The sequence below is a fragment of the Crinia signifera genome, chromosome 12 (assembly GCF_055691185.1).
Source record: "Crinia signifera chromosome 12, ASM5569118v1, whole genome shotgun sequence".
NCBI lineage: Eukaryota > Metazoa > Chordata > Amphibia > Anura > Myobatrachidae > Crinia > Crinia signifera.
The window spans coordinates 16,209,942-16,225,323 of record NC_139228.1 but is presented as its reverse complement, the minus strand read 5'-3'; the positions used below and the strand labels follow the sequence as shown (position 1 = coordinate 16,225,323).

At 45.3% G+C, this 15,382-nt stretch overlaps 1 protein-coding gene, 1 long non-coding RNA gene and 1 pseudogene across 2 annotated transcripts in view; 1 reads left to right on the top strand and 2 right to left on the bottom strand.

Annotated features, from left to right (window-relative positions):
* Positions 1-2,023: 2,023 nt before the first annotated feature.
* Positions 2,024-14,064, top strand: LOC146050030 (cathepsin K-like). Its single transcript, XM_083166808.1, has 7 exons — positions 2,024-2,149; positions 3,841-3,963; positions 5,927-6,076; positions 7,407-7,625; positions 9,343-9,508; positions 12,628-12,733; positions 13,816-14,064. Exons 1-7 carry the CDS (start codon positions 2,024-2,026, stop codon positions 13,913-13,915), a joined length of 990 nt encoding a protein of 329 aa, XP_083022934.1. The 3' UTR covers positions 13,916-14,064.
* Positions 3,642-15,382, bottom strand: part of LOC146050031 (uncharacterized) — a 74,830-nt gene continuing 63,089 nt past the window's right edge. The window contains exon 3 of the long non-coding RNA XR_014466254.1: positions 3,642-3,866. This is a non-coding gene — a long non-coding RNA (uncharacterized LOC146050031). The remainder of the gene's footprint in view (positions 3,867-15,382) is intronic.
* LOC146050910 (U2 spliceosomal RNA) lies at positions 11,771-11,908 on the bottom strand (annotated as a pseudogene).

Below are 15,382 nucleotides of genomic sequence, written 5' to 3'. Positions count from 1 at the left end.
CTAAAACGACGGGGAGACCCCATATATTTGAATTAATCAGCGCTTGATTTAAGTTATGTATACACTTTTTATAAAAGATGGCTGCCAACCGAATGTCAGTAAGAGAATGTTTCACAGATTTGTATCCAGCTACTATCATATGGCCTGATTCAGTGGTTACAGTGGGGCAGATGTATTAAGCCTTAACAAGAGATAAAAACAAGTGTGATAAGGAGAGATAAACATCCAGCCAATCACCAGCTAACTGCCATGTTACAGCCTGTATTAGAAAAAAGTCAGTAAGGAGCTGATTGGCTAGACATTTATCTCTCCTTATCATACTTTTATTTATCTCTTGTTAAGGCTTAATACATCTGCCCCAATATGTGTTAATTTATAGATATAATAATAGTGCTATAGGAAGAAGCAGCTTCCCAATCCTATTGTGAGTCAGTAATCTCGAGACCTCATGTGCCAAAGTTTTCCATTAAAACTTCCCCATACAGGACAATAAAAATGTTGGATCGTGGCCACATACAGGTCAGCAATACAAACCTGGGCAGGAGTCAGCTGGACATAACGAGCTCTTACACAGTGTAAGTTACTTCTCCGAAAATGTTATTGTCCGGTCTGTATCTTTTATATCAGTAGTATTCAACATGCGGCCCTACAGCTGCAAGACTACTAATCCCAGCCTGCCCTGCTCAGTTTTAGCATGCCTTAATAACAAAACTGTGGCAGGGCATGCTGGGATTTGTAGTACCACAGTAGCTGGAGGGCAGCATGTTGAATACCCCGATATTTCACAGGATATCACTTGTTTTTTACCTTTTGAGCCATATTGTTTAAAATATTGTGCATGCCAAATAGCGGCAATGATGTGCACTCTTCTGATTCTTGTGATTCTGCATGTACAGAAGACTGAGCGCATCATTAATAAGGACTGTGCCCCCTCTGCCGTCACATCCCCCAGTGGGCATCGGCAAGGGTGTGTGCACATGCTGGTGATATCGCTGGGTACACACATTGCGTAATGTGTACCAAGCTTTAAACTGGCCATACATTATTGCGATTTGGCCATTTTTAATCCGATTCCGATGGAACGGGCCGAGAAATTGGATGAAAAGTGGCAAATCGCATGTGTTTGACATCCCATCTGATCTGATGCGCTGCCCCGTGCGCATCAGGTTGGAAAGGAGATCGGACCTTCTGCACATAGGATTAATCTGTATCGAAGGCATCAGGTTCACATCATGGCTGTTTTTAGCACCTGCAATATATCTCATGTGATTTGCTTTATATAACCCTATGTGCCAGACCCTGTAGTACAGCCCATTGAATAAATCGTATGGAAGGACTCCGGGGAGTTAGTGGGGAATCGTATGCAAGTTGAGGCTCAGACAAATTACAGTAGTGTGTGTGGCCTTACAAGAGTTCTGTTTGTTAGCCGTGGGCACAGAATCCCCTTTGTGCAGAGAGAGATCAAAAACATATTGTTTAGAGGTCTCAATTTGGCCCTAGTATTAGTGGGTTCATGACCAAACTATGTCCTGCCTGGTTCCCTCTACAGATGTTTTGTGGCTGGCAATGTTGTGGGTATGCCTACTTGGCAGATCAGCTTGGGTCTGGATACTTGTAACCACCTCTCTGGCCTTATGACACTTTTGGCCCCTTGTTCAGTAATTACAAGCAGCGGATCATTTTTAAAAATAATTAATGTAGCATGAATCAGAGCGGTGTTCTCCACACGACTCCACAAATCAACAGCTTGCCAGACACCTATCACACTGCCCGCATAAACACTATATTGTCATTGCTTATAATAAGTGAGTTCCGATCACCCCCCTACTGTACATTATTACAAATATCTGGAAGAAATATCTGATTTAGGTGAAGCTTATGACATTGTGCTTTTATATGATCACAGGACTCTGGAGTCGCTTTTTATATTCTTATCAATACATAAGGGAGTGCATTATAGCATATATGCCATGTACTGTATACTGTAACTCTATACGCTGTGATATATTTTATCTCCAGGACAATGTTGCGGCTTTGCCTCCTCGCTGCTCTGCTTCCTCTGGTGAGGGCCAGCCTGTACCAGGATGACCTGCTGGATTCTGAATGGACAATATGGAAGAAGACTCATGGCAAGCAGTATAACAGCCAAGTAAGCATTTCCCTCACTGATACGTTATACTGCAGGACTTTCCTGGCTGGTAAATATTCTACACACTCAGCCATTGTCTCCTTTATCTGTCATTGGACGTCCACAGTAAATAGTCCTCAAAGTTCCCTAAATTATACTTAAATCCTGCATCTAAAAGGCAAAAACAAGGGATGGTTTCATCTCAATCTCCCTTCCATCCAACAAAATCAACCCCCTCCCTTCATGAACACCAACTCTCGCAGCATAACCAACTCTCTCCCAATCCAACACCACCTCCATCCCTATACTAACTCCATTTTTTCCCAGTCCTCCAACACCAAATTCCTCCATCCACAAAGACTTTCATGGGTGCCATCTCCCAATCCCTCACCAATTCCCTTCCTGTCCCAGCCACAAACAAATAACATAATCAACACTTAGGGGCAGATTTATTAAGATTGGAGAAGAGATAAACTGGAGATAAAGCGGAGAAAAGGTAAAAGGAGATAAAGCACCAGCCAATCAGCTGTGTTTGAAAAAGACAGTTGGGAGTTGATTGGCTGGTGCTTTATCTCCTTTTACCTTTTCTCCGCTTTATCTCTTCTCCAAGCTTAATAAATCTGCCCCTATATCTTGATAAACCCATGGACTTCCCTCCATCAATACTGTGGACTATATTTAAAGTGGCTGCTTTTTAAAATTGTGGCTTTTTGCCAATTCTGGCTGGGGGATTTAAATGAGCAATAATATTAAATGCAAAACACATTGATTACACATTTTAAATTATTGCCCTTTTAAATGCCATGGCTAGAACTTTTCAAAGCCAACCATAATTATATATAGCAAGATCATTCTCTTAATTCACCAACAATAACTCTCTCCCAATCCACCAGGACCAACTCCCTACTTCTGCCAACACCATGTTTAGGCACTACAGGGGGTAAGGTTAGGCGTAGGCACTACAGAGGGGAAAGGTTAGACGTAGGCACTACAGGGGGGAAGGTTAGGCGTAGGCACTGCAGGGGGGAAGGTTGTCGTAGGCACTACAGGGGGGAAGGCTATGTTTAGGCACTACAGGGGGGAAGGTTAGGTGTAGGCACTACTGGGGGGTGAAGGTTAGGTTTAACAATTTGGGGGGAAGGTAAGGTTTTGGCACTAAGGGGAGGGTTAGGTTTAGGCACTATAGAAAGTTAGGTGTAGGCACTACAGGGGGGAAGATTATGTTTACTCACTACAGGGGGGGAAGGTTAGGTGCAGACACTGCAGGGGGAAGGTTAGGTTTAACACTTCAGGGGGAAGTTCAGGTTTAGGCTGCAGGGGAGAGGATCAGGTTAGGCTGTAAGGGGGGTGCTGGTTAGGATTAAGCATCAGAAAGGGAGGGTTAGGGGGGGGGGGGTTAAGAGGAGAGGTGTACTTACCAAACCCTTTTAAAGATTTTGGCTATCAACATGTTGCTGTAGGTATTCTCACCGCCAATCATCATTAACTACTCAAAGATTTATTGTGGTATTGTTTAATGTTGTTATTTATGATTTGGTTTCATTTTAACTGATACTGTTCTTATGTATGACTTGTATTGAAATTCATACAAGTATTATTATGTGGGTGTATGATGAATGAGGCCCTGGGGCAGTTGCACTGCAGGTATGGATATGTCTCTGGGTTCTGCACGACAGTCACCCACTTTTCTTTCGCTTCACTCCTCTCCTTAGCTAGATGAGGTCAAGAGAAATCAGATCTGGAAAAAAAATCAGAAGATGATCCTGAACCACAACAGAGAGTACGCTGAGGGGAAACATACGTATGACCTGGCAATGAACCACTTGGGAGACATGGTAATAAACACCACGTGTGCTGCATTCTGTATCACTAAGGATTACAGAATGACTCATGTTTTTAGTTTGTTGAAACAAAGAATTATAATGTCAGTGCAATAATGTGCATGGTTTAAGTACACAAATACATGGGTGGGATACGATGACCACGGGATAGGGTTAGTTCTTAACATTAACTCTTCGTATACCTTCCGGGACACTTTTCTCCAACATAGTATGCATACAGGCATAGCCAACCTGAAATTCCCTAGAAGATGGCAGTAGCGGTCAGTTCATATTAGTTAGCAATCTTCAATTACAGAATATGTACATATCGCCTCAACTGTCAACTTTGAACTAGAACAAGATTAATATCAATGGAGCATCGTTTGCAAGATGCTGTTAAAACAGATTCCATTCACACACATCCTTAGATTTTTGGACAATGGTTAGGGTGAGGAACCTGAAATCCGGCCATCATTATGCTACTTCCTATACCACTTACTTCTATAGAATTTTTGTGTCAAGAGTTGAATTGCATACAGCTGCATAAATTAATTTCAAATTAATTTCAAATTTGCCAAAAGATGAAGAAATCTATCTTGATACAACATGAGCACAGTAAATATAGTTTTTTACATGGTTTAAATCTGGAGGTTTTTAATAGGGGAAGGTGGGCAGTTAGTGGCTATGAGAGGGTCTAAAATTCGGCCCCATAGTGAGGTCTGAGGGGTATTTCAGGTGCATTTCTGTGATCGTAAATGATAAGACAACAAAGCAAGACAGTACCCTAGTTATAAGGGATTCAGTATGAAATCCCGGCGGTCGGGATCCCGGCGTTTAAAATCCCGACGCCGGAATCCTGACCGCCGAAGTCCCGACAAGGGGGGGGACGTGGATCGCCCCCCTTGCGGGCCCGCTGCGCTCGCCACGCAGCGGGCCCGGTGCCTCGCTACGCTCGGCACACTAATTTATTCTCCCTCCAGGGGTGTCGCGGACACCCACGGAGGGAGAAAGTGTCGGGATTTCGGCGGTCGGGATTCCAGATCTGCACTATATAGTCAAGATAGGATGCAAATCAAGATAGGATGCAAATCGGATGTGCCTTAAGATCCTATCCACGATCCTATCTGATCAGATCGTGGATAGGATCTTAAGGCACATCTAACGTGTGTACACACCATTAAGATCCTATCCACGATCTGATCAGATCGGATTGTGGGTAGGATCTTAAGGCACATTCGATTTGCATCCAATCTTGACTATATAGTGCAGATCTGCACTATATAGACAAGGCAGCCAAGACGTGAACGCGCATCGGGATCGGATCGGGATCGCAAGGGTTAAAACCCTTGCGATCTGCATCCGATTCCGATCCGATGCCGATCCGATGTTGACTATATCGTCAACATCGGAAAGGAAATCGGACTGTGTGTACACACTATAAGATTTATATTGTTAAATATCCATCACTATTCTCTTGTCTAGACACCGTCCAATGTAACCAATACACATTTTATCATAAGTTTACATTGGGGCAGTATGGATGGTGTAATGGTTAGCATTACTGGCTCACAGCACTGAGGTCATCTGTTCAATACCAACCATGGCCCTAACTTTTGCCGGAGTTTGTATATTCTCCCCATACTTAAATGGGTTTCCTCCGGGAACTCCGGTTTCCTCCCACAATCCAAAAATATACTGGTAGGTTAATTGGCTCCCAAAAAATTAACCCTAGAATGTGCATGTACATGTGGTAGGGAATATAGATTGTAAGCTCCACTGGGGAATGTGAATGGTCAAATATTCTCTGTAAAGCGCTGCGGAATCTGTGTGCGCTATATAAGAAACTGCTAATAAATAAATAAATAAGACTCACAATAGAATGTATACAATTGAATGTTTCTTTAATGGCACAGAAGCACATTGGGTAGTGTGTCTCCAGTATTCACATGGCCTATATGTCATTTTTTTCCAACGACAGACCAGTGAGGAAATCGTTCACACGATGACTGGATTGAAGGTGCCACCACATCGCCCGTCCAGCAACACTTACCAGCCTGACTGGACGGCCCGGATACCAAAGTATATTGACTACAGGAAGAAGGGTTACGTCACCCCCGTCCAAAATCAGGTAAAGAAATTGAGCAGCAATCCATCAGATTAAACACGAAGGGACTTCCCTTCTTGGCAGTTTTGAGTAGTTTCCGGGACTAAATTTATGTACAAAAAAAAATTAACTAAACACCTTCCTCCCACAATCCAAAAATATACTGGTAGGTTAATTGGCTCCCAACAAAATTAACCCTAGAAATAGAGAACTTAGGGCCTTATTCTGGTCGATGCGTAAATTTCCGAATTCTTTCGGATGGCGTTTTTTAGCCGTCTGCGCATGCGTAGGCAACGCTATGCGCATGTGCCACGCACGGTCTCCAAACTCGTTCTCACTAATACCGTACAGAAATGTGCACCGCATTCACTCGTGAAATATGGGCGTCATTCGGAAGTACACAGGGGCGTAGTTTCAAAGTGGGCGTAAACATGGGCGTACACGAGGGAGTGCACTAATACTGGTAGGCGTGCATTCGGACAGAACACCGACTGCAAACGAACCAACAGGCAGGACATATGCGGTCTTCATAAGCAAGTTTCACTTTGCGCTAGGCATTCGGATCGCCCAATTAGTACGGCCGCACCTGAACCACTGTCAGCTGAACACAATACAATCCACTCCTCTACTCATTACTCGTTAATTACACTCTTTTCATTGCTTCAATTGGAACCATTGCAGCCTAACTGGACCATTACAAAACACACAAATATATGCTGAAAGCACGGCTGCATTTTTTACACACATTTACACTGCAAGTAATGGACAGAACTTGGTATCACTATTATAAATATACATGTCACTTTTACATTCAGCAATAACAGCACGCATTTGGGGATTATGCCTAATTGCATAAGTGTGTCATGTGACAGATTTATGAGTTCAGAGAATAGTCATGTGAGTTTTGCGGAAATACACCGCATCGGTGCGTACATGCAGCTTCACGTCCGTTCTGACGCTGTAAGACCGTGCAGAATCTTTGTGTGGCCACCGCACACGCACGGTTTGGATGTTGTCCGTAAACACACCCTCTTTTTAGAGAGCGAGTCCGTCCGAATGCGGAGGACCTGTGGGAGTTTCATCTTACAATGTCCGCACAGCGTGGCGTGCAGTCCGCTCCGAAAGAATTCGTAAATTTACGCACCAACCAGAATAACCTCCTAAGTCAGAAGGCAGAAGTCATTACACCGATAATCATATGAGACATCATAATACAGAACCTGTACTGGGCACATCAGATATGCCAAGCCTAGACACAGAGTGCCAACTGAGGAAACATTCCATCAGTATTTATGTCACAGACTTCAGTATATTCCACAATCTCTATTTACACCAAGTATTTTCCCCTTATCAGGGCACCTGTGGATCATGTTGGGCTTTCAGCTCGGTAGGAGCCCTGGAAGGACAGCTCATGAAAAAGACGGGAAAGCTGATCTCCCTGAGTCCACAAAACCTGGTGGACTGTGATCTGGATAACTATGGATGCCAGGGAGGATACATGACCAACGCATTTGGCTACGTGAAGGATAATAACGGCATAGACTCGGATGCATTTTATCCATATATTGGACAGGTGAGCAGGTGCCGTCTACTGTGATTACGCATGAGCCAATGCAAAGAGGCATATATGGAGTAAGCAATGTGTTCATGGTGTGCAAACCTCTCTGCATTGTAATGTGGCTTCACATGTAATGTTACGTTACATGCCCACATAGAAATGCTTTAGTGTGTTTGTGCCCCATGCCAGGACTTGTTCACAACATTGGACAGTTATAATATCTATAGACACAGATGAGTGAATGAATAAATTGCGCATCCAGCTGCAGGACAGTCAAATATTCCTAATAGGTTCCTCAAAAAACCCTTCACCAAACACCAACACACAAAAGATGGAATATGACTTAGCCAGCGCTTGAAATCTCAGTCAGTACCAGGGTTCCTCCCATATGGCATGTATGGAAATGAGAAAGAAATGGTACATACAATAGTGAAGTACGTTCTTTTTTCAAAAACACATCACACTTTAATGTTCTAAAAACACATAATTTTCTAAAAAACACAATGAGTGTTAGAAATAGCACTAAACAAAGTGCATACGTTCTCTATTAAAAACAAATCCTTAGATGAGTCCTTAAACAAATGGAGGATTGTAATTACCTGATCCTATGGAACTGACAGTAAAGCAGTTCCACAATCGCATGAGATATCCCACATAAAGGTCAATGCTGCTGGGCACTCCTGTGTGGATCTCCTCCGGTCCTCCAGATCTTCAAGTGGCTTCTATGCAGATCACCTGCCAGTTCCATAGGATCCGGTAATTACAATCCTCCATTTGTTTAAGGACTCATCTAAGGATTTTTTTTTAATAGAGAACGTATGCACTTTGTTTAGTGCTATTTCTAACACTCATTGTGTTTTTTAGAAAATTATGTGTTTTTAGAACATTAAAGTGTGATGTGTTTTTGAAAAAAGAACGTACTTCACTATTGTATGTACCATTTCTTTCTTATTTCCATACATGCCATATGGGAGGAACCCTGGTACTGACTGAGATTCCAAGCGCTGGCTAAGTCATATTCCATCTTTTGTGTGTTGGAGTTTTAATATCTAGTTGCTTCTTTGAGGAAAATGGCACTTTCACTGTCAAAACTAAAACAGAATACTCACACTAGAGGAATAATAAAACAACAAAAATATAAAAAGGGAAAAACTGTAGAGAGATCCAGTGCCGTAACTACAAAGATTGCACCCTCCCTTCCCCTCTGCCCAAAAAACTTTGCGGCGCCCTCCTCCCCCATAGTACCTGCTTATTGTCAGGGATCCCACACCCCAGTCTCCACTGCCGTGAGTTTACAGTTCCAGCATGGGCGTTATCTGCACCTGACCCCCTTTATTCTATTAAAAAGGTCCCTCCCAAAATGGCCGCAGCTTCTTCTAACATCCATAATGACTGTCTCCTTTGAGGCGTTGGCCATTTTGAGAGGGACAGCTCATTTTCATCCTCATATCATATATTTGCACTCGACTACACATGTACCCGACATACTCACACGTTTCCAGGGTCTAGATTTCCCTACCATAGAACCCTTATATTTATGATATGAAGTTGTCTGCACCTTTTATGCATGGGACAAAGTCACTGATACATTGAATGAAACAAGCTATGGCATTGGATGGTCATGGCACACAGATAATGCTTAGAAGGCAGATATATCTCCTTCACTCGTCAGATGAAAATAGATATTTCAAGCCAGGTCAAGATGTCTTGGATTTCATTTTAATGTTATTAGGACGAGGGATGTCTCTACAACTCATCTGGAAAAGCCGCCGGCTGCAAGGGCTTCAAAGAGATATTCAGGGGAGACGAGAAGGCCCTGAAGAGAGCGGTTGCCCAGGTTGGTCCTGTGTCTGTCAGCATCGATGCCAGTCTCGCCTCCTTCCACTTCTACAGTAAAGGTGAGCAAAATCTATCTTCCTTTATCTCTCGGTAGAGTTCTTATGGTGCGCGTACACTTGTGAGATACGGCATGCGATCAGTGCGATTTCGATAAATGGCAGTGATATCGCATTTGTCACCCGTAGGCCCACCGGTCGAATGATGAGTCAATAGATATTATGAGTTGCACATAATATTCTAATGAACTGCATGTGCGATCACATGTGGTTTTTAACCACATGCGATCGGTAGGCATCGGTGTAGCGGAGCAGGCGGCAGGAGCACTGGCAGGCGCCAGTAGTCAGTGGAAGGTGGCAGAGTTTGAACAAACATTTCAAAACACTGGCTGCCCTCTGATTGGCTGAGAGAGAGATCAGCGGCTGCATGAATGTTCTCTATGTACAGCACTGCCAACCACTTGTGGCACCTTATAAATAATATATAATAATAGTCCCAGGGCATAGCTGTTGGGGCAACTCTGGTATTATTGCACCCATGCCCTCGAGGGTCTCTACACAAACTGTATATTGGATTGTTATAAATATACATCTTAGAGACCTCATTCACTTACCTATTAACCAACTTAGGTTCAGGTAAGCCAGGGTTACAATAGCAGTAGAGGAAAGTATCATAAAGATACAGACGGGGATCGGTCCTCACTACCAGCACTCTCACAGACGTATCTACCACACCTCCCTTAGGGTATAGTGGCGATCCTCTTCTCCAAATTAGGGTTTTTAACTATACCCTAAGGGAGGTGTGGTAGATACGTCTGTGAGAGTGCTGGTAGTAAGGACCGATCCCCGTCTGTATCTTTATGATACTTACCTCTACTGTTTTGTGTCCACCGTCATTTGGGAAGGCGGTTTTGGGGATTGGACTTTGTAACCAGCAGCCTATTTATTAATCGTATTGCGCAGAACCATTCTGCTCCAGTTGATCTTGTACACCCCAGGGTTACAATAGCATACTGTACATATAACATTTTACCATACACAATTAAAATAAATAAAAATATGCCTAATTAGCCAGGCCAGGCCCTGTGGTTGTACACATTCTCTATGGAATGAGGAACTCAGCCGTCAGCTCTCAGTTCCATTTTTTACTAAAATAAAGTAAAGAACAAAGCAACCCACATATACAGATGAGTTTGAAGAAACTCAGGGAGCCTGAGGTGTGCTCCCACCACCACCAGTGCTGTGCCTAAACACGTGCAAAGGGGGCAGCCGTACGAACGTGTGGACCCTCTCCCAAAGGAGAAAGGCCCCATGGTTCCCCTAACCCCCCTCAACCATAAGGCCGAGGAAGGGAAAAAAGGGATCGGTGGGTCCTCTTCGCCGAAGCTCAGAGAGACCCGCGTTTCCTCCACCCCCGGAAGGGTTTTGGACGGTGGGTCCTCCGCACCCGAAGGTTTGGAGAGACCCGCTTAGGCTTCCCTCCGCCTTGTGGCTCGGGGTTGCCCTCGAGGGGACCGGGACTCTCCCCAAAAGGTGAAGAGTCCCAGTCACGTTTGGGGAACGGAAGGCCCGTTAGGGACAGCCGCACTACCCAAATCAAAAAAACGTGACAAACTAACGAAAAACGTGAAGTGCTCAAAAGTGCAAATGAAAGAAAGAAATAAAAAGAGGCCCTAGCCAGAAGGCCGGGGTGGGGGTGTAAAAAATTGTCCTACCCCATCCAAAAGGACGAGGTAAGGACGTGTAGCCTAACCTAGAGGGAAGTGCGCGGTGCAAGTGCCATTCAGTGCATGGTGCTGGACATCACCAGTGCAAATCAGGCACCCCCGAGTTACCCCGGGGGCACAGTGCAGCCTCGGGCTCCAGGCAGCCGACCAGTCAGCGTCCGACCAAGTGTTTCTCCGTCTCACCAGCAGGTACTTTCCAGCCCCCGGCATGGGAATGGGTACTCCACTGAGCTTTTCGAAAGACTCCCTTAGGGGCGGCACCCCCCTCGGAAGAGCAATCTACTCAGTCCCAGTGTTTCTCCGCTCCCAGGGTTAAGATACTAGGCTGAGCTTTTCGCTGTGCCCAGGCTGGTGGCTTGCCCAACCTGGACCAATCTACTCGGTCTCAGCTTTTCTCCGCTCCCTGGGAATGGATACTAGACTGAGCCTTTCGCTGTCTCATCCTTCGGGGGCTACGAACCCCGTCAAGAGAGTCAAACTACTAGGCCCAGTGTTTCTCCCCCCCCTCTTACCAGTGGGTTTACGGAAACAACACCTCCTACCACTGGCAGAGGTGAAGGTACTCAGCTAGCCCTTTCACTGCTCCCGGGAAAAAACAGAGGGGTCCCACACCCTCCGCCCATCAGAGCAGCTACTCAGACCAGCCTTTCTCTATTCTCTGCCAGGAGGCCAGTCCATACCCAACTGATAAGAACAGATACTACACTTGATCTTAGCCAAAAGGCCGAGAAGCGACATATACAGATGCTACACCTCAGAGGGCGATACTGAGTTTCTGACAACAGATCCAGAAAGAAAGACAAAGGGCTTGATTCATATATGTACACACCTCCACAGCCACAGAGACAGAGGAAATAATCAGATGGAGAATCTGCATCCTGCAAAGGGGCTGCTGCAAGTGTTTGTGGTGCGCCCGAGGGTGGCGTAAAATTAGCCACATGTAGTATTACACCGTGCAGAGAGGCTGGCAGTTGGGAGTCAATACCTCCTAACTTGTGACTCTATTGAGTCAAGACACTCCTGAAAGGGGGCGGAGCACCGGCAGAGTGGGGGGAGCCTACTGTGGAGGGGCAGGGCTTAGTCACGTTTTTGTCAATTTGACTCCCCTCCCTGCACTGATAGATGCCATATGCATGCACACAGCATTGATTCGGTGATCATCACCTGCTCTGCAGAGCATTGCAATGGTGATCACTGCCTCCCCCAACCTGCAACCCGGTCTGGCTCTTCCTATACTGTAAACGTGACCCTGGTCAGACCATTTACACTGCCCCATTACCCAGTCCTTCACGTGTCCAACCCTGCTCGTGACCCGAATAGACCTGGCAATAGCCTGAGTTATACGGGGTACTATAACTACTATACTGTGTCATGGTTGTACATGTGAGGAACTTATCATTGACTATGGATGATGGACTGGTGCGACCATCCAACCCATGTGTGTATTCTCCTCAGGGGTGTATTATGATAAAAACTGTGACCCTGAGGGCATCAATCACGCTGTCCTGGCTGTCGGCTATGGAAATATAAAGGGGACGAAGCACTGGATCCTCAAGAACAGGTAGGTGGTGCTTTTCTTATCCTGACACGTCCTGTCATTGAGATTACATAGTATCCTATTAAAAGGCTAGTACTGCTCTTTACCTCTATGGGGTGAATTCAAGTGTTGTGCACTCCGGCCACCACAAAATGGCACTTGATGGAGCAAGTAGAGTCTTGCTTTGTATTGGTGCACACAGCCGTTTTATGCTGTTGGGGGAAATTTACTACATTTGTGTATTCTACTTCACATGTGATGGTATGGGCAACCAACCAGAATCTACTTCTTATTTATTAAGCACCCTCTAGAAGATAGTAGACAGGATCTGATTGGTTGCCCATAGCAACATCACATGTGAAGTAGAATACACATCTTAGTAAATTTCCCCCGTTATGTTGTATCAACAATTTGACGGTCCCGTAACTAGTTCTAGCTATGATGAACATATAATACCACAGCTATAAGTGTTCGCTCCATATGTACTATGTAATGGTATAAAGGGATTTTATCTGCAGGCTATTGGCCCTTATTCTGGTTCACTCGCAAAGCCAAATTCCTTCTCAAATGGACAAAGCCATGTGCACTGCAGGTGGGGCAGATGTAACTTGTGCAGAGAGAATTAGATTTGGGTGGAGTATTACTTCAAAGTAAAATCTATAGTGCAGTGTAAAAATAAAGCAGTCAGTATTTTACCTGCACAGAAACAAAACAAATCACCCAAATCTAATTCTCTCTGCACATGTTACAACTGCCCCACCTGCAGTGCATATGGTTTTGTCCATTTTAGAAGGAATTTGCCCTTGCGAGTGAACCAGAATAAGGGCCATTGTGTCTGGGTCATTAGTACTACACTGGATTATTTTTAGGAACAGTATTTCAACACATTTGCATAGTCTAACTGTACAGTTTATGGGGGAGATGTACCAGCCAATCTGCTCCTAATTGCCATGTTACAGGCTGAGTTTGAAAAATGACGGGAGCTGATTGGTGGGTACTTTATCTCTCCCCACTTTATTTTGTTCCAAGCTTTGATACATCTCCCCCTTTATGATAAACCAATAGACATATGAACAGATGTTCCAACCAATGTTATTTTCCTCCAGCTGGGGGCAGGATTGGGGCAGGAAAGGCTACGTTCTCCTGGCCAGGGACAAGAAAAATGCCTGCGGCATCGCCAACCTTGCCAGTTTCCCAGTGATGTGAACAGCTGACCCACTTTCCCGACATCAGGACAGCGTCGTTCCTACAGTGTTTCCTGCCTTGACACCACGGCTCTGTACTACTCCTCTTGTTTTCCCTGCACAAGGACTGATGTGATCATTGCAGTAATTACTTGTAGAAGTAACTGTAACTTCTAGAAGGTCATAACTTTTTGTCTTAGTTCAAAATGATGCCCCAGCTTTGGCAATCATGGGTGTTTTATAAATAAAGCAAAACCTCATTCAGACATGAAGCTGGTATTGGAGTTGACATCTATTACTATGCTTATCTCTGTTATACTTCTCTATGGCCCTTATTCTGATTGACGCGGACTTTACCGCGGACTTACGGATCGCGTCTTTATGGCGTCTGCGCATGCGTGGAGAATGCTACGCGCATGTGCCACGCCTTGACTCGGTACCAGTTCGGCCAAATCCCGTCCAGAACTGTTCACCGCTATCATTCGGGAAATAGGGGCGTACACTGGCGTAAATTGCGCAAGGCAGCCCCCGCCACTGCTTGGGGGAGCGGGGGCTGCGTGGGCGCCGGGCCGCAGGCTCCTGCCCGGCGCTCTGAGCTGCCTGCTGTTTGAGTGCGTGCAGCGCTGCTGTCGCGCCGACACAGTACGGGCGCCGCCATGACAGTCTGACAGAATCACAGTCAGACTGTCACATGACGCGGCTGCCCAATGGGGAGGGTAGGCGGGCGCCGGGCGGGCTGTATTGAAATGAGAGAGGCGGGCGGGCTGTATGAGAGAGGCTGTATGAGAGAGGCGGGGGGCGTGGCCTGGCACGGAGATTGACAGGTAAGCAGCTATGACTGCTTACCCCCTCCCTGCCTCAGCTTTTGTATGCGTGTGACTTGATGACGTCACACGCCGGAGAGGCCACGCTGGAGAGGAGCCGGGAAGCTGAGCAGAGGCAGTGAGGCACGCAGCACGCTTACAAGTAACTCTCAGCTTATAACAAGCGGATTTGTGCTTATTATCTTTGTGAGTAGAGTTCAGTTGCTTATTTTATATTAGGGTTGCTTGTTTGGGGGCTTATTTTAATTATATTTACCAGCAGCTTGTTTTGGGCTTTGTGGTTTCTATTTTTTGGGGGGGAAATTCACTCATTTAGCATAGAGATAAGGGACAAACACATGTGAGAACAAGTAGAACTAATAGCCCCCACACTAAAATGATGTTTTGGCCGATTGTCCTATTTCTGACCGATATATCGGCCGATTTTATCGATAATCGACAATAATCGACTGATTTTTGTCGATTATCGGAAAAATCGGCTATCTCTGTTGCTGTCTGCTGGTTGTGTGTATTCATTAGGGCTAATGGGGCAGATGTGTTATAGCGGCGCTATAATACTTCCTGCTTCGCCTCATTAGCGAGGCGAAGCAGGAGGGGAGACCGACAAGATGCATTAATATCTTGTCTGGCAAAGCAGGGGAGCGTAAACTCCCCCCTCCGGCGAT

What these genes read in the sequence shown, in the direction of transcription:
- LOC146050030 (XM_083166808.1), top strand. Translation starts at nt 2,024, where the DNA reads ATGTTGCGGCTTTGCCTCCTCGCTGCTCTGCTTCCTCTGGTGAGGGCC. An exon ending in GCAAGCAGTATAACAGCCAA is followed by an intron (nt 2,150 to 3,840) that starts GTAAGCATTTCC and finishes TCCTCTCCTTAG; the next exon opens with CTAGATGAGGTCAAGAGAAA. An exon ending in TGAACCACTTGGGAGACATG is followed by an intron (nt 3,964 to 5,926) that starts GTAATAAACACC and finishes TTCCAACGACAG; the next exon opens with ACCAGTGAGGAAATCGTTCA.